We start from the raw sequence: 25,718 nt of genomic DNA, 5'->3' as shown, positions 1-25,718 counted from the left end.
TGGGGAGCAGGAAGAAAGTCAGCCTCACCTATCAGCCCTATGAGCTGCAGGGTAAGGTTTAGTCTCCTGAGAGCCCTGATAGAGGCAGGAGGAAGCAGTGAAGTGTGTGGTAAAGAGATTGAGGATGCAGGGAAAGTTGTTTTCCATAGTACTGGGGATCCAGAGGACAAAGTGGGAGGATTTGATTGTTAGGGGAGCAGAGGGAGGTTGGGCAGGGGAAAGAAAGCACAGAGACATTTGGAAGATAAACATAAGGAGAGTCAATCAGTCAACCAATATTTATTGAGCACCTATTATATGCCAGACACTTGCATAGACACTGGAGTTCAGCAAAGTAGGAGCCTACATTCTACTTGGGAGAGCAAGGGACAATAAATTAGTAGAAAACTAAATAGGGGAATCTTGGTGCCGTTCAAAAGGTAGACTTGAATAATATGGTAGAGTGACGGGGGTGTTACTTTAGCTGTAACGGTCAGAGAAATTCTCTTTGTGGAGTTGAGACCTAAATGATGACAAGAGGTCAGCTAACAGAGGTCTGAGAGAAGACATTTCCAGCAGAGGGAACAGGAAATGCAAAGGCCCTGAGAATGAAACAAGTTTAGCATGTTTGAGGAACAAAAAAGGACCAACATGAATGTAGTACAGTAAGGAAGTGTGTGCAGGGGTAGGGAGATGAGTTGGCAGAGATGAGCAGTGGTCAGATAATATAGGACCTAGAGGAAGGGTAGATGCTATCCCTCTTCATTAGTCATTGTCACTTCCCAGCCTTGCTTTCTACCTCAAATGAGCCCTTATTGCTGCACAGCAACCGTAGAATATTTCCTGCTCTCCTGGACCTCTATCTTACATTTTCTGCTTTTTCCCTAAGTCTCCAACACGTTTTGCCCATTCTCCAGCACCCCTTCTCACTCCTAGCTGATGCTTTGCACTGAACTCCACAGACTTCCAACACCACATTTACTGACATCTGTACCAATATACTGTCCAGTTTTGCACTCGATCCCATTCTTTCTCCCTTCATAAAAAACGTTGCTTCAGCAAGTCCCTTGTTCTCTCTTACATCATCAGTTTCTCACTCTCCACCGGATTAGTCTCACCAGCATCGATCAAGCTATTGATTAGAACAGGGTAGTGGTGGTGAAAATCAAAAGGAATGTAAGGATGTTGATTATAATTTAAAGATAAGCAGAGAGGGCTTGCTGTTAGATTGAGTATGGAGAGGAATGGTGAGAGAAGACTCAAAGATTTTCGGGTTTTGTCCTGAGCAACTAGGTGGATGATAGTGACATTTAATGAGATGTGGAAGGCTTGAAGCAGAACAGATTTATTTGAGGAAACACTCAAGGGTCTGTTTTGTACATATTTAACTTGAGATGCCTATTAGAGATCCAAGTTGAGTTTTTAAAAAATTTCTTTTAATTTTTTTTGGCTGCATTGGGTCTTAGTTGCGGCACGCAGGATCTTCATTGAGGCATGCAGGATCTTTTCATTACAGCGCACGGGCTCTTCGTTGTGGCGTGCGGGCTTCTCTCTAGTTGTGGCATGCTGGCTCCAGGGCACGTGGGCTCTGTAGTTTGTGGCACATGGGGTCTCTAGTTGAGGCTTGCGAGCTCAGTAGTTGTGGCACATGGGCTTAGTTGCCCCGTGGCATGTGGGATCTTAGTTCCCCGACCAGGGATCGAACCCACGTCCCCTGCAGTGGAAGGTGGATTCTTTACCACTGGACCACCAGGGAAGTCCCCAAGTTGAGATGTTGAGTAGGCAGTTAGATATATGAGTCTGGAATCCAAGGAAGAGGTCTGTGCTAAAGATATAAATTTAGGAGTTATTAGCTTATTAATAGCATTCAAATAAGACTTGATGGGATGATAAGGGAGTAAAAGTAGATGTAAACCGTGCCCACTTTACGCTAGGTCCCCAAAGGGCTACATCCTCAAAGTAATGGTAAACCAGTTAACTTGCACTTCATTGACTTACAGCCCAGTTTTTTGTCATCTGTGTTGTCCATGAAATCTCTATTCTTGATCAAAATTTAAGCATGTCTTGGATTGGCAGTGCCTGCAGACATCTGGCTGAAGAATACATAAAACCTCTCTAGTATAAGAAACCAACATTCTAGGCCTCAAGTTATTTTCACAAATATTCCAGATACAACTTCTAGCACACAAAGATACTGGGTATGAAATAAAACAAGAAAAATAAGCAAGAAACCACAACTAAGGAGTCCACATGCCGCAACTAAGGAGCCGGCGAACTGCAACTAAGACCCAGTGCAACCAAATAAATAAATAAATATTTTTTAAAAATCTAAGTACTCAGTTAAGTAGAAAGGAAACTTTAAAGCAAGAGGTTTGTAGAGATAAGGAGGAAATGTTATAATAATAAAACAGTCAATTCAATAGGCAGCCATACATTCCTAAATTACTATGAACCTAATAATATAGTTTTAAAATACATAAAGCAAAACTTGACAGACTTAAATAGAGAAATAGATAAATTCTCAATCATTATCATCACTTCTATTCAATACTGTACTGAACACTCAAGCAGTAAACACATATAAAAGGTATAAAGGTTGAAAAGAAAGAAATAAAACTGTCCTTGAGTACGGATGATATGATTTTATACATATAAAAAATGTTTACAAATAAGTGATTAGAATTAACTAGGAAGGTTAGCAGGTTTGTAGAATTGAAAATCAATATACAAAATCTATTATATATCGATATAGTAGCAGCAGACAGGTAGAAAATGAAATTAAAAGAACATGTCATTTACAATGGAATGAAATAGTAACAAGTACGTAGAAATAAGTATGACAAAAATTTTTCAAGACCTCTATGGAAAAACCTATGGAAATTTATTGGGAAACTTTAAAGAAGACCTAAGTAGATGCCAAGATATACCATGTACATGTACTGGAAAATACGATATTATGAAAATGTAAACTATCCCCAAACCGATCTATAGATTCGGCACAACCTATGTGAAAATCTCAACAAGTATTTTCTCTTGCAGAACTCAACAATCCTGATTTTAAAGTTACTAAGAAAATGCAAAGCACCAAGAATAGCCAAGACCCTCTTGAGGAAAAGGAACAAGATAGGAGGAACTGCTGTATAACATATTGAGACTTATTTTAAAGCTATAGTAATGTGATAATTGGCTTAGGAGTAAACAAATAGGTCAGTGAAAGAGAACAGAAAATCCAAAACTAGAGTCACACATTTATAGGCATTTGATTTATGGAAAAGGTGTCACAGAAGAGCAGTTTTCAATAAATGTGCTGAAATTTTTTGATATCCATATGGAAATACATTAAACTGGATCCCTAACTCGCACTATACACAAAAATCCACTAACAGTGGGTTACAAGTCTAAACATAAATATAAAACCTTAAATCTCTTAGAAAGAAAAAAAGTAAAAGAATATCTTAATAACTTCAGGGTAGGAAAAGAAAGAGAATTGATATCAAGATACAAAAAGCACTAACCATAAAGAATTTTTAAATAAATTTCACTACATTAAAATTATGACTTTATGCTCATCCAAAGGTAACAAAAAGAGAATGAAAAAATAGCCACAGAAGGGAAGATGTTTGCAGCACAAAAGGCCAACGAAGACTTATATCAAGAATATATAGAGTACTCCTTTGAATTAATAAGAAAAAAAGGCTGACTATCCAATAGAAAAATTGGTACAAAAAAGAAGAAAACAAACTTGGATAGGCAATTCCACAAGAGGAAATCCAAATGGCTACTACCTATAAGAAATTAACCTAATTATTAATCAGGGAAATGCAAAATAAAACCACAGAGACACTGCTATGCAACCACTAGAATGGCCAAAAATGTAAAAACACAGTCAATGTCAAGTGTCTGTGAAGATTTGGAGCAAATGGAACTCTCATACATTGCTGATGAAAATGGAAAATGGTGCAGTTCCACTACTAGATATGTGCCCAGCAGAAATTCATACGAAGGTTCATAGCAGGACTATGTATAAGCACCAAAAATTACTCAAATGCACATGATTGCGTTATATTCACACAGTGGAATACTATACAGCAATAGGAATGAACAAACTATAGCTACACACAACAACATAGACGAATCACAACCATAATGCTGAGTAAAAAATATCACAAAAGAATGTATGCAGTATGGTTCCATTTGCATACTTCAAAAATAGGCAAAACTAAGCTATATTCTTTAGGTATGTATACATAAGTGGTACAGTTATGAACAAAATCAAATAAATAGTTATAAACATCAGAATGGGGGTTACACTTAGTGGGAAGGGAGAGGATGTGATTGAAAAGGCAGATAACAGTGAGTCTTCTGGGCTGCTGGCAAAGTTCTTGATCTTAGTGGTGGTTGCATTTTTTGTATCAAAAGCATTTATGTTTTATGCACTTTATTGTATAGTTTTAGTTCACAGTTTTTACAGAATTTTTAAAAAGCAAAGAAAAGTGGTCCAAGGACTGAACACTGAGGCTCTCATATTTAGAGTATGTTTATAAACCCTACATCCATTCAACGTTCAACACCTACTATTTGAGCACCTACTATGTGGCAGGCACTTGTTCCAGCTGCTGGGAGTACAACAGTGGACAAAACAGACAAATCCCCCTGCTTTCATGGATCTTATATACTAGAGAAGCCTGGAAAGAGTATGTCAAGGAGGATGGAGTGGTTAACTATGCAAAATGTTGCTTAGATGTTGAGTAAGATGAGGACAGAAAATTGACTATTGGCTTTGATAAGCCACTTGCATGATTTTGTTACCACCTAAATATAGATGATCTTCATCTAGACCTCTTTTGTGAACTGCCAGTCTCCATGTATTTCCCAATATAATTCCCATAGATACCCCATGTGTCCAAAACTGTATACAGCAACCTACCCTTCTAGGGTTCTCCATCTCAGTGAACTGCATCACCATCCATCCATTTGCCCAAATCAGAAACCGGGAGGTTATATCTAATCCCTCTTTCTCCCTCCCTTCTCCATTACATTTCCAATTCATCATCAGTTCTACCAAATGCATCTCAAATACAGGGAACACAACAATGTGAGGCATTTCTACCCACCTGGTCCATGAGGATATTGCTTTTCCTCTGCTTTTTTCTCCAGAGCTGAGAATGGAGGTGTCCCTCAGTTCAAAAAGGTGGTATTTGAGGAATATGCTGATGGCTCCTTTACTCAGCCCTTATACCGCGGAGAACTAAATGAACATTTGGGACTCTTGGGACCATATATAAGAGCAGAAGTTGAAGACAACATCATGGTAAGTTGAGGACAATGAAATTACAAGAAAATTAATCCCATGTGTGTATTTTAGATTTCTGATTCTAAAAATAATGGCCATAAAAAAGAATGAAATAATGCCATTTGTAGCAACATGGATGGATCTAGACATTGTCATACTGAGTGAAGTCAGACAGAGAAAGAGAAATATCATAAGATGTTGCTTATATATGGAATCTTTAAAAAGGGTACAAATGAATTTATTTACAAAACAAATAGAGTCACAGTTGGAGAAAACAAAACTTATGGTTACCAAGGGGGAAGCGGGGAGGGAGGGATACATTGGGAGATCAGGATTGACATATACACACTACTATATATAAAATAGATAACTAGTAAGAACCTGCTGTATAGCACGGGGAACTCCACTCAATACTCTGTAATGACCTATATGGGAAAAGAATCTAAAAAAGAGTGGATAGGGCTTCCCTGGTGGCGCAGTGGTTGAGAGTCCGCCTGCCGATGAAGGGGACGCGGGTTCGTGCCCCGGTCCGGGAGGATCCCACGTGCCGCGGAGCGGCTGGGCCCGTGAGCCATGGCCACTGAGCCTGCGCGTCTGGAGCCTGTACTCCGCAACGGGAGAGGCCACAACAGTGAGAGGCCCGCGTACAGAAAAAAAAAAAAAAAAAGAGTGGATACATGTATATGTATAACTGATTCACTTTGCTGTACACCTGAAACGAACACAACATTGTAAATCAACTATACTCCAATAATTTTTTTAAATAAAAATAATGTATTCTCACTTTTGAAAAAGTTTAAAGTATAGAAAATAAGGAAGTTGAAAAATAATACCATAATTATCATTTTGCTGTATGTTCTTATGTTTTTCCTATGTATTCTCTTTATGTATTCAAAATTACACAATGGATCATCCTTCTTTTTTAAATAAATACGTCATAAATATTTCTTATGTCATTAAAAACACTTCCTACATATTTTTTTTTTTTAATTTTTTTTTGCGGTACACGGGCCTCTCACTGTTATGGCCTCTCCCGATGCGGAGTACAGGCTCCGGACGCGCAGGCTCAGCGGCCGTGGCTCATGGGACCAGCCGCTCCGCGGCATGTGGGATCTTCCCGGAACGGGGCACGAACCCGTGTCCCCTGCATCGGCAGGCAGACTCTCAACCACTGCGCCACCAGGGAAGCCCCCTACATATATATATTTTTAACGTCTTTATTGGAGTATAATTGCTTTACAATGGTGTGTTTCTGCTTTACAACAAAATGAATCAGTTATATATATACATATGTTCCCATATCTCTTCCCTCTTGCATCTCCCTCCCTCCCACCCTCCCTATGCCACCCCTCCAGGCGGTCACAAAGCACCGAGCTGATGTCCCTGTGCTATGCGGCTGCTTCCCACTAGCTATCTACCTTACGTTTGGTAGTGTATATATGTCCATGCCACTCTCTCACTTTGTCACAGCTTACCCTTCCCCCTCCCCATATCCTCAAGTCCATTCTTTAGTAGGTCTGTGTCTTTATTCCTGTCTTACCCCTAGGTTCTTCGTGACATTTTTTTCTTAAATTCCATATATATGTGTTAGCATATGGTATTTGTCTCTCTCTTTCTGACTTACTTCACTCTGTATGACAGACTCTAGGTCTATCCACCTCATTACAAATAGCTCAATTTCGTTTCTTTTTATGGCTGACTAATATTCCATTGTATATATGTGCCACATCTTCTTTATCCATTCATCCGATGATGGACACTTAGGTTGTTTCCATCTCCTGGCTATTGTAAAGAGAGCTGCAATGAACATTTTGGTACATGACTCTTTTAGAATTATGGTTTTCTCAGGGTATATGCCCAGTAGTGGGATTGCTGGGTCATATGGTAGTTCTATTTGTAGTTTTTTAAGGAACCTCCATACTGTTCTCCACAGTGGCTGTATCAATTTACATTCCCGCCAACAGTGCAAGAGGGTTCTCTTTTCTCCACATCCTCTCTAGCATTTACTGTTTGTAGATTTTTTGATGATGGCCATTCTGACTGGTGTGAGATGATATCTCATTGTAGTTTTGATTTGCATTTCTCTAATGATTAGTGATGTTGAGCATTCTTTCATGTGTTTGTTGGCAGTCTGTATATCTTCTTCGGAGAAATGTCTATTTAGGTCTTCTGCCCATTTTTGGATTGGATTGTTTGTTTTTTTGCTATTAAGCTGCATGATCTGCTTATAAATTTTGGAGATTAATCCTTTGTCAGTTGCTTCATTTGCAAATATTTTCTCCCATTCTGAGGGTTGTCTTTGGGTCTTGTTTATGGTTTCCTTTGCTGTGCAAAAGCTTTGAAGTTTCATTAGGTTCCCATTTGTTTATTTTTGTTTTTATTTCCATTTCTCTAGGAGGTGGGTCAGAAAGGATCTTGCTGTGATTTATGTCATAGAGTATTCTGCCTATATTTTCCTCTAAGAGTTTGATAGTTTCTGGCCTTACATTTAGGTCTTTAATCCATTTTGAGCTTATTTTTGTGTATGCTGTTAGGGAGTGATCTAGTCTCATACTTTTACATGTACCTGTCCAGTTTTCCCAGCACCACTTATTGAAGAGGCTGTCCTTTCCCCACTATATATTCCTGCCTCCTTTATCAAAGATAAGGTGACCATATGTGCGTGGGTTTATCTCTGGGCTTCCTATCCTGTTCCATTGATCTATCTTTCTGTTTTTGTGCCAGTACCATACTGTCTTGATTCCTGTAGCTTTGTAGTATAGTCTGAAGTCCGGGAGCCTGATTCCTCCAGCTCCGTTTTTCGTTCTCAAGATTCCCTTGGCTATTTGGGGTCTTTTGTGTTTCCATACAAATTCTGAAATTTTTTGTTCTAGTTCTGTGAAAAATGCCATTGGTAGTTTGATAGGGATTGCATTGAATCTGTAGATTGCTTTGGGTAGTAGAGTCATTTTCACAATGTTGATTCTTCCAATCCAAGAACATGGTATATCTCTCCATCTATTTGTATCATCTTTAATTTCTTTCATCAGTGTCTTATAATTTTCTGCATACAGGTCTTTTGTCTCCTTAGGTAGGTTTATTCCTAGATATTTTATTCTTTTTGTTGCAGTGGTAAATGGGAGTATTTTCTTGATTTCACTTCCAGATTTTTCATCATTAGTGTATAGGAATGCCAGAGATTTCTGTGCATTAATTTTGTATCCTGCTACTTTACCAAATTCATTGATTAGCTCTAGTAGTTTTCTGGTACCATCTTTAGGATTCTCTATGTATAGTATCATGTCATCTGCAAACAGTGACAGCTTTACTTCTTCTTTTCCAATTTGGATTCCTTTTATTTCCTTTTCTTCTCTGATTGCTGTAGCTAAAACTTCCAAAAATATGTTGAATAATAGTGGTGAGAGTGGGCAACCTTGTCTTCTTCCTGATCTTAGTGGAAATGCTTTCAGTTTTTCACCCTTGAGGACGATGTTGGCTGTGGGTTTGTCATATATGGCTTTTATTATGTTGAGGAAAGTTCCCTGTATGCCTACTTTCCTGCAGCTTTTTTATCATAAATGGGTATTGAATTTTGTCGAAAGCTTTCTCTGCATCTACTGAGATGATCATATGGTTTTTCTCCTTCAATTTGTTAATATGGTGTATCACGTTGATTGATTTGCGTATACTGAAGAATCCTTGCATTCCTGGAATAAACCCCACTTGATCATGGTGTATGCTCCTTTTAATGTGCTGTTCAATTCTGTTTGCTAGTATTTTGTTGACGATTTTTGCATCTATGTTCATCAGTGATATTGGCCTGTAGTTTTCTTTCTTTGTGATATCTTTGTCTGGTTTTGGTATCAGGGTGATGGTGGCCTCGTAGAATTAGTTTGGGAGTGTTCCTCCCTCTGGTATATTTTGGAAGAGTTTGAGAAGGATAGGTGTTAGCTCTTCTCTAAATGTTTGATAGAATTTGCCTGTGAAGCCATCTGGTCCTGGGCTTTTGTTTGTTGGAAGATTTTTAATCACAGTTTTAATTTCAGTGCTTGTGATTGGTCTGTTCATATTTTCTATTTCTTCCTGATTCAGTCTTGGAAGGTTGTGCTTTTCTAAGAATTTGTCCATTTCTTCCAGGTTGTCCATTTTATTGGCATAGAGTTGCTTGTAGTAATCTCTCATGATCTTTTGTATTTCTGCAGTGTCAGTTGTTACTTCTCCTTTTTCATTTCTAATTCTGTTGATTTGAGTCTTCTCCCTTTTTTTCTTGATGAGTCTGGCTAATGGTTTATCAATTTTGTTTATCTTCTCAAAGAACCAGCTTTTAGTTTTATTGATCTTTGCTATCGTTTCCTTCATTTCTTTTTCATTTATTTCTGATCTGATTTTTATGATTTCTTTCCTTCTGCTAACTTTGGGGGTTTTTTGTTCTTCTTTCTCTAATTGCTTTAGGTGCAAGGTTAGGTTGTTTATTCGAGATGTTTCCTGTTTCTTAAGGTAGGATTCTATTGCTATAAGCTTCCCTCTTAGAACTGCTTTTGCTGCATCCCATAGATTTTGGGTCGTCGTGTCTCCATTGTCATTTGTTTCTAGGTATTTTTTTATTTCCTCTTTGATTTCTTCAGTGATCACTTCGTTATTAAGTAGTGTATTGTTTAGCCTCCATGTGTTTGTATTGTTTACAGATCTTTTCCTGTAATTGATATCTAGTCTCATAGCATTGTGGTCGGAAAAGGTACTTGATACAATTTCAGTTTTCTTATATTTACCAAGGCTTGATTTGTGACCCAAGATATGATCTATCCTGGAGAATGTTCCATGAGCACTTGAGAAAAATGTGTATTCTGTTGTTTTTGGATGGAATGTCCTATAAATATCAATTAAGTCCATCTTGTTTAATGTATCATTTAAAGCTTGTGTTTCCTTATTTATTTATTTTCATTTTGGATGATCTTTCCATTGGTGATAGTGGGGTGTTAAAGTCCCCTACTATGAATGTGTTACTGTCGATGTCCCCTTTTATGGCTGTTAGTATTTGCCTTATGTACTGAGGTGCGCCTATGTTGGGTGCATAAATATTTACAATTGTTATATCTTCTTCTTGGATCCCTTGATCATTATGTAGTGTCCTTCTTTGTCTCTTCTAATAGTGTTTATTTTTAAGCCTATTTTGTCTGATTTGAGAATTGCTACTCCAGCTTTCTTTTGGTTTCCATTTGCATGAAATATCTTTTTCCATCCCCTTACTTTCAGTCTGTATATGTCTCTAGGTCTGAAGTGGGTCTCTTGTAGACAGCAAATATATGGGTCTTGTTTTTGTATCCATTCAGCCAGTCTGTGTCTTTTGGTGGGAGCATTTAATCCATTTACATTTAAGGTAATTATCGATATGTATGTTCTTATTCCCATTTTCTTAATTTTTTGGGGTTCTTTATTGTAGGTTTTTTCCTTCTCTTGTGTTTCTTGCCTAGAGAAGTTCCTTTAGCAGTTGTTGTAGAGCTGGTTTGGTGGTGCTGAACTCTCTCAGCTTTTGCTTGTCTGTAAAGGTTTTAATTTCTCCATCAAATCTGAATGAGATCCTTGCTGGGTACAGTAATCTTGGTTGCAGGTTTTTCTCCTTCATCACTTTGAATATGTCCTGCCACTCCCTTCTGGCTTGCAGAGTTTCTGCTCAAAGATCAGCTGTTAACCTTATGGGGATTCCCTTGTGTATTATTTATTGTTTTTCCCTTGCTGCTTTTAATATGTTTTCTTTGTATTAAATTTTTGACCGTTTGATTAATATGTGTCTTGGCATATTTTTCCTTGGATTTATCCTGTATGGGACTCTCTGTGCTTCCTGGACTTGATTAACTATTTCCTTTCCCATATTAGGGAAGTTTTCAACTATAATCTCTTCAAATATTTTCTCAGTCCCTTTCTTTTTCTCTTCCTCTTCTGCGACCCCTATAATTCGAATGTTGGTGTGTTTAATGTTGTCCCAGAGGTCTCTAAGACTGTTCTCAGTTCTTTTCATTCTTTTTTCTTTATTCTGCTCTGCAGTAGTTATTTCCACTATTTTATCTTCCAGGTCACTTATCCGTTCTTCTGCCTCAGTTATTCTGCTATTGATCCCATCTAGAGTATTTTTAATTTCATTTATTGTGATGTTCATCGTTGTTTGTTTCATCTTTAGTTCTTCTAGGTCCTTGTTAAATGTTTCTTGCATTTTGTCTATTCTATTTCCAAGATTTTGGATCATCTTTACTATCATTATTCTGAATTCTTTTTCAGGTAGACTGCCTATTTCCTCTTCATTTGTTAGGTCTGGTGGGTTTTTACCTTGCTCCTTCATCTGCTGTGTGTTTTTCTGTCTTCCCATTTTGCTTGTCTTACTGTGTTTGGGGTCTCCTCTTTGCAGGCTGCAGGTTCGTAGTTCCCGTTGTTTTTGGTGTCTGTCCCCAGTGGCTAAGGTTGGTTCAATGGGTTGTGTAGGCTTCCTGGTGGAGGGGACTAGTGCCTGTGTTCTGGTGGATGAGGCTGGATCTTGTCTTTCTGGTGGGCAGGTCCATGTCTGATGGTGTGTTTTGGGGTGTCTGTGGACTTATTATGATTTTAGGCAGCCTCTCTGCTAATGGGTGGGGTTGTGTTCCTGTCTTGCTAGTTGTTTGGCATAGGATGTCCAGCACTGTAGCTTGCTGGTCGTTGAGTGAAGCTGGGTGCTGGTGTTGAGATGGAGATCTCTGGGAGATTTTAGCCGTTTGATATTATGTGGGGCTGGGAGGTCTCTTGTGGACCAGTGTCCTGAAGTTGGCTGTCCCACCTCAGAGGCACAGCACTGACTGCTGACTGCAGCACCAAGAGCCTTTCATCCACACGGCTCAGAATAAAAGGGAGAAAAGTAGAAAGAAAGAATTAGTAGAAGCAGAAAGAAAGAAAGAAACAAAGGGAGGGAGGGAGGGAGGAAGGAAGGAAGGTAGGAGGGAAGGAAGGAAGGAAAAGAAGAAAGAAAGAAGATAAAGTAAAATAAAATAAAGTAAGATAAAATATAATAAAGTTATTAAAGTAAAAAAAAAATTATTAAGAGAAAAAAAAAAAAGGACGGATAGAACCCTAGGATAAATGGGGAAAGCAAAGCTATACAGACAAGATCTCACACAGAAGCATACACATACACACAAAAAGAGGAAAAGGGGGAAAAATCATAAATCTTGCTGTCATAGTCCACCTCCTCAATTTGGGATGAGTCATTGTCTATTCATGGATTCCGCAGCTGCAGGGTACATCAAGTTGACTGTGGAGCTTTAATCCGCTGCTTCTGAGGCTCCTGGGAGAGATTTCCCTTTCGTTTCTTTGTTCTCACAGCTCCCAGGGGCTCAACTTTGGATTTGGCCCCGCCTCTGCGTGTAGGTCGCTGGAGGGCGTCTGTTCTTCGCTCAGACAGAGCGGGGTTAAAGGAGCCGCTGATTTGGGGGCTCTGGCTCACTCAGGCCGGGGGGGAGGGAGGGGCGCAGAGTGCGGGACGGGCCTGCGGCGGCAGAGGCCGGCGTGACGTTGCACCAGCCTGAGGCGCGCCGTGCGTTATCCCGGGGGAGTTGTCCCTGGATCCCGGGACCCTGGCAGTGGCGGGCTGCACAGGCTCCCCGGAAGGGGGGTGTGGAGAGTGACCTGTGCTCACACACAGGCTTCTTGGTGGCGGCAGCAGCAGCCTTAGCGTCTCCTGCCCGTCTCTGGGGTCCGCGCTTTTAGCCGCGGCTCACGCCCGTCTCTGGAGCTCCTTTAAGCAGCGCTCTTAATCCCCTCTCCTCGCGCACCAGGAAACAAAAACCCTATGTATATTTTTAAATGATGGAATATTAGTCCATTATATGATTTTATGGTTTACTTAACCATCTACTTTGAACAACGTTTTAGATAGTTTCTTTTTTTTACTATTTAAGTAATGCTGCAGCCACAACCTTTTTCCTAGGATAAAATTCCAGGAGTGCAATGTACATGAACATTTTAAGACTTTCTCTAATGAATTATCTATTAATGTTCTTTGCATAGTTGAAATTTTTGGAGGGAGTGCTTTTCTTGTTCATTTATATTACCTTGTATATTATAGATCATTGATATATTAATGATCATTGATCATTTTAGTGAATAATATTTTTCCAAGTTTGTTTTCTCTTAATTTTGTATATAATGGTTTTTAAAATAAAACAGGTTTGAAATTTTAGGTAGTAACCCATAAATCTTTCCTTTATGACACTTTCATAGCTTTTTTGTTTATTAAAATCCTTCCCTATACAGAGATTTTTTTTCTTAAAATCACCTATACTTTTTTCAACTTTCTTTTACAGTTTAATTTCTTAACATTTAATTTTTTAATCCATCAATAATTGCTGTAGACTGGAATTTGTTTTTGGTGTGTGTGAGCCAAAGATCAGGGTAGTTTTATTTTTTCCAGAAACAGTCATCCATTGTCCCAATTGATTGTTTACATGAAGGATATAGGAGGATCTAAAATTATGGGATTGTGAGTGAATTTTTTTCTGACTTCAATTTTATTTTACTTTCCATATGTCGCATGAAAATGTATAATTTTTTTAATTTGAAAAACAAGTCTTCTTTAAATATCATAAGTATTCATCCTGGTATTTGTCATGAAGAACCTTAATTTTAAGAGTATCAGTTCCTGGAGTTAGGGTCTCTTAAAACCCCTGTGGTGATATTTTCCCTTTTACTTTGGAATTGCTTTTAAGTATTTAGAAATTTTCTCCTTTGCAACTTTGAGTTCATCCCATAAAGATTTTGGAATTCAAAAATGTCTGTTTCTTTTGTAGATCTTTAGGTTTGGGTTCTAACAACATCCATACTCTGTACTATTTCCTCCAGCTATTAAAAACCTGGATAAAAACCCCCCAAATTGGCATTGCTATTAGGGATATAAACCCTAACCTAAGAACTTTACAAGATCTTAAAACATAACACTTGCTTTTTTTATTTCTTTTCTTTTTTTTTTCTTGCTCTGCAGGTAACATTTAAAAACCAGGCATCTCGTCCCTACTCCTTCTATTCTAGCCTTATTTCTTATGAGGAAGATCAGAGGCAAGGAGCAGAACCTAGAAAAAAGTTTGTCAAGCCTAATGAAACCAAAACTTACTTTTGGAAAGTGCAGCATCATATGGCACCAACTAAAGATGAGTTTGACTGCAAAGCCTGGGCTTATTTTTCTGATGTTGATCTGGTAAGCAGGTCTATGTTGTGCTGAACTCTTTCTGGTTTAAAAGAAAGAGGTCTTTGTGTTATGTTTGAAGTTTGGTATTTATCCTAAGCATAATGGGAAGCCTTAAATAGGGGAGGTGTCATCATATTTATGGCTTAGACATAACGCTCTGGAATCTACTAAAGAGGAAGAAATTGTACTGTGGGAAGATGGGGAGTGGGTTGGAGTGGCATAAAAGTTGACGAGAAATCCACTCTGGTTCATGGGTGAGAGAACCTTTGCTCATAGGACTGGTGTCTTTCAGGAAAAAGATGTGCACTCAGGCTTGATTGGACCCCTTCTGATCTGCCGCACAAACACTCTGAGCGCTGCCCATGGGAGACAAGTGACAGTGCAGGAATTTGCTCTGTTTTTCACTATTTTTGATGAGACCAAGAGCTGGTACTTCACTGAAAACATGGAAAGGAACTGCAGGGCTCCCTGCAACATCCAGATGGAGGACCCCACTTTTAGAGAAAAGTATCGCTTCCATGGTAATATATTCCACACCCAAATATTACTCGCTGTGAAATGAACCTTGAGCCTGAGGTTTCGACATTGTATGATTTGAGACTATATGTATGGGAGTGGAATCCTCATAGGGATCAATATTTTTTGACTGGAGTGGAGGGAAAGACACTTATACAATAGATTTTAACAGCTTTCTCTGTGTTCTTTCTCCAGCAATCAATGGCTATGTGATGGATACACTACCTGGTTTAGCAATGGCTCAGGATCAAAAGATCCGATGGTATCTGCTCAGCATGGGCAGCAATGAAAATATCCATTCTATTCATTTCAGTGGACATGTGTTCACTGTACGGAAAAAGGAGGAGTATAAAATGGCAGTCTACAACCTTTACCCGGGTACGAGCCACTTTGTGCTCTTTCTTCAACTTACTGTGCTTGCTGAAAACCTACTTTAAAGGTCTGTGCCCTGGGGGTATGTCCAGTGAACAAAGCAGACCAACTCCCTGCTCTTGGGTAGCTTACTCTTTCAAGTAACTTACCCTACAGAGAGATACTAAATAAATTAGCAAGTGAACATGATAATTTCAGATACAGATAATGTGCTATAAAGGAAATAGAACAGAATAAATGGATAATTGATGTCACAGCACTTTCCTAGGAAAAAGGGATTTTTCTACCACCTCAAATCCCACATGGCACCAGTAGTTTCCCAAAGACTGATTTGTTTATGTATGAAAGCAATATATTGATTAAGCACTCCTCACAATGCTGATCAAAACATAATTTCATCTTAGTCTCCAGTGTCCCTTTAAAACAGCTTTAATAGTGGAAGTAAACTTCCCCTGTTTCTGTGTAAAAATTCTGATAGGCCCAGTGACTTTAAGCTCACTTTTTTTTAAACATCTTTATTGGAGTAGAGTTCCTTTACAGTGGTGTGTTAGTTGCTGCTGTATAACAAAGTGAATCAGCTATACGTATACTTATATCCTCATATCCCCTCCCTCTTGCGTCTCCTTCCCACCCTCCCTATCCCACCCCTCTAGGTGGTCACAAAGCACCGAGCTGATCTCCCTGTGCTATGCAGCTGCTTCCCACTAGCTATCTATTTTACGTTTGGTAGTGTATATATGTCCATGCCACTCTCTCACTTCGTCCCAGCTTACCCTTCCCCCTCCCTGTGTCCTCAAGTCCATTCTCTGTGTCGCTTCTTTATTCCTGTCCTGCCCCTAGGTTCTTCAGGACCTTTTTTTTTTTTAACTCTATATATATGTGTTAGCATATGGTATTTGTTTTTCTCTTTCGGAATTACTTCACTCTGTACGACTGACTCTGGGTCCATCCACCTCACTACAAATAACTCAATTTCATTTCTTTTTATGGCTGACTAATATTCCATTGTATATATGCGCCACATCTTCTTTATACATTCCTCTGTCGATGAACACTTAGGTTGCTTCCATGTCGTGGCTATTGTAAATAGTGCTTCAGTGAACATTGTGGTACATGACTCATTTTGAATTATGGTTTTCTCAGGGTATATGCCCAGTAGTGGGATTGCTGGATCATATGGTAGTTCTACTTTTAGTTTTTCAAGGAACCTCCATACTGTTCTCCATAGTGGCTATATCAATTTATATTCCCACCAACAGTGCAAGAGGGTTCCTTTTCTCCACACCCTCTCCAGCATTTATTGTTTCTAGACTTTGATGATGGCCATTCTGACTAGTGTGAGGTGATACCACATTGTAGTTTTAATATGCATTTCTCTAATGATTAGTGATGTTGAGCATCCTTTCATGTGCTTGTTGGCAATCTGTATATCTTTGGAGAAATGTCTGTTTAGGTCTTCTGCCCATTTTTGGGTTGAGTTGGTTTATTTTTGATATTGAGCTGCATGAGCTGCTTCTATATTTGAGAGATTAATCCTTTGTCAGTTGCTTCGCTGGCAAATATTTTCTCCCAATCTGAGGGTTGTCTTCTCGTCTTGTTTATGGTTGCCTTGGCTATGCAAAAGCTTTGAAGTTTCATTAGGTCCCATTTGTTTATTTTTGTTTTTATTTCCATTTCTCTAGGAGGTGGGTCAAAAAGGAACTTGCTGTGATTTATGTCATAAGGTGTTCTGCCTATGTTTTCTTCTAAGAGTTTTATAGTGTCTGGCCTTACATTTAGGTCTTTAATGCATTTTGAATTTATTTTTGTGTATGGTGTTAGGAAGTAGTTTTTTTGTTTGTTTTTGCGGTACGCGGGCCTCTCACTATTGTGGCCTCTCCCGTTGTGGAGCACAGGCTCCAGACATGCAGGCTTAGCGGCCATGGCTCACGGGCCCAGCCGCTCTGCAGCATGTGGGATCTTCCCGGACCGGGGCATGAACCCGTGTCCCCTGCATCGGCAGGCGGACTCTCAACCACCGCACCACCAGGGAAGCCCAGAAAGTGTTTTAACCTCATTCTTTTACATGTAGCTGTCCAGTTTTCCCAGCACCACTTATTGAAGAGGCTCTCTTTTCTCCATTGTCTATTCTTGTCTCCTTTTTCAAAGGTAAGGTGACTATATGTGCGTGGGTTTATCTCTGGGCTTTCTATCATGTTCCATTGATCTATATTTCTGTTTTTGTGCCAGTACCATACTGTCTTGATGACTGTAGCTTTGTAGTATAGTCTGAAGTCAGGGAGTCTGATTCCTCCACCTCCGTATTTCTTTCTCAAGATTGCTTTGGCTATTCGGGGTCTTTTGTGTCTCCATACAAACTTTAAGACTTTTTGTTCTAGTTCTGTGAAAAATGCCATTGGTAGTTTGATAGGGATTGCATTGAATTTGTAGATTGCTTTGGGTAGTATAGTCATTTTCACAATGTTGATTCTTCCAATCCAAGAACATGGTATATCTCTCTGTTTGTATCATCTTTAATTTCTTTCATCAGTGCCTTACAGTTTTCTGCATACAGGTCTTTTGTTTCCTTAAGTAGGTTTATTCCTAGGTATTTTATTCTTTTTGTTGCAATGGTAAATGGAAGTGTTTCCGTAATTTCTCTTCAGATATTTTTGTCATTAGTGTATAGGAATGCAAGAGATTTCTGTGCATTAATTTTGTATCCTGCTACTTTACCCAATTCATTGATTAGCTCTAGTAGTTTTCTGGTGGCATCTTTAGGATTCTCTGTGTATAGTATCATGTCATCTGCAAACAGTGACAGTTTTACTTCTTCTTTTCAGTTTGGATTCCTTTTATTTCCTTTTCTTCTCTGATTGCCGTGGCTAAAACTTCCAAAACTATGTTGAATAATAGTGGTGAGAGTGGGCAGCCTTGTCTTGTTCTTGATCTTAGTGGAAATGGTTTCAAATTTTCACCATTAAAAATGATGTTGGCTGTGGGTTTGTTATATATGGCCATATATTGCCATATATGGCCCACATATGATTGAGGTAAGTTCCCTCTGTGCCTACTTTCTGGAGCATTTTTATCATAAATTGGTGTTGAATTTTGTCAAAAGCTTTTTCTGCATCTATTGAGACGATCATATGGTTTTTATCCTTCAATTTGTCAATATGGATTATCACGTTGATGGATTTGCGTATATTGAAGAATCCTTGCATTCCTGGAATAAACCCCACTTAATCATGGTGTATGATCCTTTTAATGTGCTGTTGGATTCTGTTTGCTAGTATTTTTTTGAGGATTTTTGCATCTATGTTCATCAGTGATATTGGCCTGTAGTTTTCTTTCTTTGTGACATCCTTGGCTGGTTTTGGTATCAGGGTGATGGTGGCCTCGTAGAATTAGTTTGGGAGTGTTCCTCACTCTGGTATATTTTGGAAGAGTTTGAGAAGGATAGGTGTTAGCTCTTTTCTAAATGTTTGATAGAATTCGCCTGTGAACCCATCTGGTTCCGGGCATTTGTTTGTTGGAAGATTTTTAATCACAGTTTCAATTTCAGTGCTTGTGATTGGTTTGTTTATATTTTCTATTTCTTCCTGGTTCAGTCTCGGAAGGTTGTGCATTTCTAAGAATTTGTCCATTTCTTCCAGGTTGTCCATTTTATTGGCATAGAGTTGCTTGTAGTAGTTTCTCATGATCCTTTGTATTTCTGCAGTGTCAGTTGTTACTTCTCCTTTTTCATTTCTAATTCTATTGATTTGAGTCTTCTCCCTTTTTTTCTTGATGAGTCTGGCTAATGGTTTATCAATATTTGTTTATCTTCTCAAAGAACCAGCTTTTAGTTTTATTGATCTTTGCTATAGTTTCCTTCATTTCCTTTTCATTTATTTCTGATATGATCTTTATGGTTTCTTCCCTTCTGCTAATGTTGGGGTTTTTTGTTCTTCTTTTTCTAATTGATTTAGGTGTAATGTGTGGGGTTGTGTTCCTGTCTCGCTAGTTGTTTGGCGTGGGGCATCCAGCACTGGAGCTTGCTGGTCATTGAGTGGAGCTGGGTCTTAGCGTTGAGATGGAGATCTCTGGGAGAGCTCTTGCCATATGATATTACATGGGCCCGGGAGGTCTCTGGTGGTCCAATGTCCTGAACTCGTCTCTCCTACTTCAGAGGCTCAGGCCTGACACCCAGCGGGAGCACCAAGACCCTGTCAGCAACACGGCTCAGAAGAAAAGGGAGAAGCTCCTCCTACCATACTCTGCTCACTCTTAAGTAATAAACAGTCCTGCAGTCACTTTACATCACAAATGTAGTTCAGGTCACAAATTACAATGTCTACTCCAGGATATTAATCAAAATTCTGAACTTGATTTAAGTTCAGTATCTCCTCCTCCAAGTTGGTTGAGTTTTCTGTTTCTCTACCTTATGCTTCCCCCTCCACTCCTGGCTGGTTGCTGATCTGAACCGCAGCGTGGCAAGGGTAGAGGTGAGGGATGGCACCACTGTCTGCACCAGGCAGATATTTCAATCTGACTCTTTTTTTGGTGGGGTACTTTCAGGGGCTCTTCAGAGACTCCCTTTTGGGACCATCCCTCATGAAATCCCCTTGACCTGGTTGTTTCCACCTTTATTCTGGGTGGTCACTGTGACTGATTCCTCAGCCCCTCATCATTCACCCTCTAGCTTCTTGCTCCTGGAGTTACTTTACCCCTCAAGGCAGGGAGCCCACATCTCGTCAATGAGAAATACACCTCTGGCTTCGAAAAGCACTGAGTGCAGGCCAATCTTTCTCCTGTCTCCACCACCAAAGCATCCCGTCACCCAGTCTCTCCCATTTCCTGGGGTCAGCACTCAATTTCCAGGGCCTCCACCTGTAGGGGTCACATGCCAAGCACTCTGGGTTTGAGGGGTCCAAGAATGGTGCAACTGACTTGGGTAGATCTCCTTTGATATTCTGCATAAGCCAGTGTATCTTATGCACATTTGTGTGAAAAGAAATAATTTTTGTTCCTTTTGGTTTTGATAAGGTGTTTTTGAGACAGTGGAAATGCTACCATCCAAAGTTGGAATTTGGCGGATAGAATGTCTTATTGGCGAACACCTGCAAGCTGGGATGAGCACTCTCTTCCTGGTGTACAACAAGAGTGAGTGGCACCTACCTCTGTACCTCTTTCCCCCTTCCTAGGGCGGTTGCTTTTGTCAGGAAATGAATACCAGCTCTCAGTCATTTCCAAATCTAAACTTAATATTGCTGGTAGAAATCATCAGAGTCCTCAGAGGAGGGCAGCTATGCTTGGAGCTTTGAACACTTCGACCCTGAAGCTCCAAGAGCAAATTTTGAAGCTTAGTTTTGGTTCAGTTACCAAAGATAAGTTACAAATATCATTTGGAAGAATTTGAGTCTTCACCCTAAACAAGTAGGAGAACCGCTGGTCTACTTACGTGTGGACCTAGTTTCCTCGGCTGTACAATGTGAGTAGCGGTAGCGCCTGCCTGTTGGAGTGAATTAAATGATATAGTGCAGAAGAATATTTAGTACAGCTCTTGGCACATAGTAAACACTAAAAAGTATGAGCATTTGTTGGTGTCCTCATTGACTTGCATTTGTGCAGCTATACTTTCTGCACTTCTAACTATTGTGCTCCCTTCATGTGATTTCAGAATGTCAGACTCCACTGGGAATGGCTTCTGGACGCATTAGAGATTTTCAGATTACAGCTTCAGGACAATATGGTAAATACTATTCCTTTCTCTTAAAGCACTGGGCTGATTATATCTTTTTTATTTCTATTGGAAAGATTCAGATAACCAATCCATCTCCAGAGGTGCCTTTCAAATCTATTTTCTCTTCTCCATTTCCCAGTGTGAGCATCTTAATTCAGGCCATCATCACTTCTCACCTGAGTAATGCCACTGCCTCCTTAAATGTCCTGCCTGCCTTCCATATGGCTTCCCTTGAGTCCATTCTCTTCACTGTAGCAAGAAGCTACATTTTTCTGTGAGCAGTGATAGAAAGCTTGAACTGGATCTAGAGAGAGTTCTCAAACTACAGCCCGCAGGCCACATCCAGCCCATCACTTGATTTTGTATGGCCTTCAAGCTAAGAATCACTTTTCTATTCTTAAATTATTGGGGGAAAAAAACGAAAGAAGAATAGTATTTCATGACATGTGAAAATTATATGAAATTCTAATTTCACTGTCCATAAAGAAGCCACACCCTTTCATTTACAATCATCTGTGGCCGCTTTTGCTCTACAACAGCATTTAAGTAATTGCAACAAGACCAGATGATCTGCAAAGGTTAAATTATTTACAGAAAAAAGTTGGCCAAACTCTGTTTTAGAGGGAAAAAATTGCATTCGAAAAAGAGGCTTGAAAAACAAACAAACAAATTGCTGGAGGAATTACCAAATTGTAGGCCACTTTGAAAAAAAAAAAGAAAAAGAGGGCTCCCCTGGTGGCACAGTGGCTGAGAGTCCACCTGCCGATGCAGGGGACACGAGTTCGTGCCCCCGTCCGGGAGGATCCCACATGCTGCAGAGCGGCTGGGCCCGTGAGCCATGGCCGCTGAGCCTGCGTGTCCGGAGCCTGTGCTCCGCAACGGGAGAGGCCGCAACAGTGAGAGGCCCACGTACCGCAAAAAAAAAAAAAAAAAAGAAAAAAGAAAAAGAGGCTTGAAAGTTATATACTAAAATAGTGTTATTTTTCTCTGGGTGGAAGTATGGTGTTTTTTACTTCTTTTATTTTTATTTTTACTTACGTTTTATATTTTATTTTCTAATTTTTCCCTAGTGAACATACATTAGGTAATAAAGAAATAATAATATTATTTGATAGTGATGGTAACACATTCCAGTATTAGCTAACTAGAGGTACTAACAATCAACAAAATTATTAAATTTTAGAAGATACAATGGACAACAAGGACAGGCCTGGTAGTAGTCATTGATGAGAGTTCTCAATCTATAGCCCGCAGGCCACATTGGTAGTCATTGATACTAATATGCTTTATGCCTTTAACGTCTCCACAGCTAGCATTAACCTTTCTCAAGAGAGTAATTTTATTCCTAAGTGACTAGGACCAACCCAGCTGAATCTAATCTCTCTCCCCTTTCTTGGGCAAAGGACAGTGGGCCCCAAAGCTGGCCAGACTTCATTATTCTGGATCAATCAATGCCTGGAGCACCAAGGACCCCTTTTCCTGGATCAAGGTTAGAAAATGCATCGCATTCCATCACATCACACATTCCTCTTGCAAGCTCAAAGCGTTTTATAGTTTTATATCTCCTTTATACCAAAGTCATTTTCATCAAACTCCATGTAATAGACGAGGAAAGAACTGAAGAATAGAGTGGCTTATGATTTGTACCAAAAGAGTCAGGAATGAAAGACTCAGGAATAGAATTGAGTACACTGTGTTTTTAATCTTTCTGTTGCGATTAGAATCTCTGAATATTTTCTATAACATTGAACTTACCACCTCCCAAGACTGTATTCTATCTTTAGATGCCTTCAACTGCCTAGATGTCCTTGAGTCCTCCAGTCCCTTCATTTTAATACAAAAAAAAATGGCTCAATCCCCCATCCCACAAGCCAAGAAAATGTGGCTTCTTCATTTTCTAAAACTGAATCTTTCTTCTTCACAATTTCTACACCACCCAGTAGTAAGAAACACCTACTGAAGTTAGTCCAATCTGATAAACCAACTTGGAGCCATAACTGAAAGTGTCCTAGATTAACTCAATTTCTTTTTAAATGACCCAGTCTTTCATATTTTCTCACTTCCCCATTTCCTCTGGAGCAGTGCTGTCCAATAGAAATGTAACGTGACCCACAAATGCAAACCACACATGTAATTTTACATTTTCTAGTAGCTGCATTAAAAAAAGGAACATCATTAAAATTTTAATGATTTTCATTAAAATGAAAATCATTTTAATAATACATTTTCTTGGGAATTCCCTGGTGGTCCAGTGGTTAGGACTCTGTGCTTTCAGTGCTGAGGGCCTGGGTTCAATCCCTGGTTGGGGAACTAAGATCCTACAAGCTACACAGCACAGCCAAAAAAATAACGATAATAATACTACATTTTCTTTAACCCGAAATATCCAAAAATATTTTCACATCAACATGTGATCAGTCAGGACTAATTTACACACGTTTTACCACCTACTTCCCCCACCTGCATCCTCTTCTAGTCCGTTAGCTTTCATCTTTTTCTCAGTCAGCTGAGGAAATTCCCCTACATACTTTACTCCTTTGCAAGATTGCATCTGCTCTCCTATTTTCCCTGAGGTTAAAAAGATAAGTAGGGGACTTCCCTGGTGGCGCAGTGGTGAAGCATCCGCCTGCCAATGAAGGGGACACAGGTTTGAGCCCTGGTCCGGGAAGATCCCACATGCCGCGGAGCAGCTAAGCCAGTGTGCCACAACTACTGAGCCTGCGTTCTAGAGTCTGCGAGCCACACCTAATGAGCTCACGTGCCACAACTACTGAAGCCCACGCGCCTAGAGCCCGTGCTCCGCAACAAGAACCCACCGCAGTGAGAAGCCTGCGCACCGCAACGAAGAGTAGCCCCCGCTCGCTGCAACTAGAGAAAGCCCGCACGCAGGAACGAAGACCAGCCAAAGATAAATAAATTAATTAATTTAAAAAAATAAAATAAAATAATAAATAGGGATCAGGGAAAGATGAGCTAGCTTACCAGCAAGCAGACACAAAGAGTACATCTGTTAATGCCACATCAGCTCATTTTTTTTTGTTTTGTAGGCACTGCCAATTATGACTCAATTTGAGCTGACTGTTCGCTAATTCCTAAGCATTTTTTTTTGTTTGTGAAGCTGCCAAACCAGATGTTCCCACCTTGTATTTCTGTGGTTATCACTTTCAACTTTATATGTATCACCGCATAGTGGACATTTTAATCTATTTGGCTGCCCTGCATCTGTTCTATGTATTTCCTTTTTGTAACAGCATCCTCATTTCTATTTGGGGAAATCTGTCTGCCTCACTGGATACAGTCTGATGAGACTAGTAAGCAGAGCACCTTTTCCAAGCATAGCCAAAGAACCCTGAGTGATACAGCCTATCAAATTTCCACTTCTTAGATTTGGCCTTTGTTCCAGCTTGCCAAGCTCTGTCTCCCAAAGTATTCTCTAGTCTTCCCAGTTTCACACAGTTTACTGACTTGATCAGTAAACTTTTTTATACTTTATCAAAATCATGATCAAAATATTAAAGTGTACAGGGCTTCCTTACTATGTACTGAAAACAAATCAAGCGACTAAATCCCTACCACAACAATCTTCATTTCAGATAAGGAAGGTGAAGCACAGAAAAGTTAAGTAACTTGTCCCATGTCACACAGCCAATAAGTGGCATAAGCAACTGAAAGTACCGGGTACAAAATCATGACTTATGTTGAACTGTACTGTTTCTTTGTGTAGCTGTAAACAAATAAAACATATATATAATATATAGTCTGTTTCCCCAACTCAAATTTAAGTTCCATGAGGGCAGGACTCTTTTTTTTTTAACATCTTTATTTGGGTATAATTGCTTTACAATGGTGTGTTAGGACTCTTTTTTTTTTTAATTGTTCACGACTCTATTCCCAGTACCTAGAACAGTGCTTGGCACATAACAAATGCTAAAAATATATTCTTTGAATGAATGAGTGTATGTATAGATGGAGCTTACAGTCAACTGAAAAAGATAGTCATTAAGCACAAGAGTCATGACCAGTCCAATCTGAGTGTGCCAGGCATCTGGGAGAAGTTAAGTTTGACTGGCTTGTTAGGGCAGTAACAGATGTCAAAATTCCTGTAATAGCTACTGCCTTGTAGTGCTTGCATGACCCATGCCCGCCTCTTTAAGACCCACTGTTATTCACTCATTCATTCCAAAACACGTGCTAAGCATCAGTATTACGTCAGATGCTACGTTAGGTGCTGGAGCTAGAGAGAATATAAAAGCTAACAGGTAGTAACTGTTCCGTATGTGCCAGCAGTGAGCTCAGCACATGTAATGTACTAACTCTTTAATCCTCTGGTAACCTTTTGCCATAAATGCCATCATTCCCTCCACTTTACAGATAAAGAGATTGAGACGTAGAGAGGTTAGGTGACTCAGACAGGTTCACTGCATTAAGGATCTCAGTCTAACAAGGAAGGCAAAAAGCATGAAAACTTTACAATGTGGTGCAATGATTTACTCTAATGAAATAATATATAAAGTGAAATGGAAACAGAGAAGAAGCCGCACTAAATTTGTGCAGAGGAGACTGGAGCTCAATGATGTGGAAGTGATTTCCTTTGTCAGGAAGTAGTCTGGGAACTCAGTGAGCACATTTCCTACACGTTCCCGTCATTTATTCCACAGCTTCACGTGCATCCA

General features: G+C 39.5%; 1 protein-coding gene across 1 annotated transcript in view; it reads left to right on the top strand.

Annotated features, from left to right (window-relative positions):
* The window catches only part of F8 (coagulation factor VIII), a 116,833-nt gene that overhangs the window by 65,754 nt on the left and 25,361 nt on the right, over window positions 1-25,718 (top strand). The window contains exons 15-21 of the mRNA XM_065900420.1: window positions 5,137-5,290; window positions 14,250-14,462; window positions 14,746-14,974; window positions 15,165-15,347; window positions 20,349-20,465; window positions 20,983-21,054; window positions 22,449-22,534. Of these exons, the coding sequence (XP_065756492.1) occupies window positions 5,137-5,290; window positions 14,250-14,462; window positions 14,746-14,974; window positions 15,165-15,347; window positions 20,349-20,465; window positions 20,983-21,054; window positions 22,449-22,534 (1,054 nt within the window). The remainder of the gene's footprint in view (window positions 1-5,136; window positions 5,291-14,249; window positions 14,463-14,745; window positions 14,975-15,164; window positions 15,348-20,348; window positions 20,466-20,982; window positions 21,055-22,448; window positions 22,535-25,718) is intronic.

The sequence above is a fragment of the Phocoena phocoena genome, chromosome X (assembly GCF_963924675.1).
Source record: "Phocoena phocoena chromosome X, mPhoPho1.1, whole genome shotgun sequence".
NCBI classification, from domain to species: Eukaryota; Metazoa; Chordata; class Mammalia; order Artiodactyla; family Phocoenidae; genus Phocoena; species Phocoena phocoena.
The sequence above is the reverse complement of the archived record's forward strand: the minus strand, read 5'-3'. Positions and strand labels throughout refer to the sequence as shown.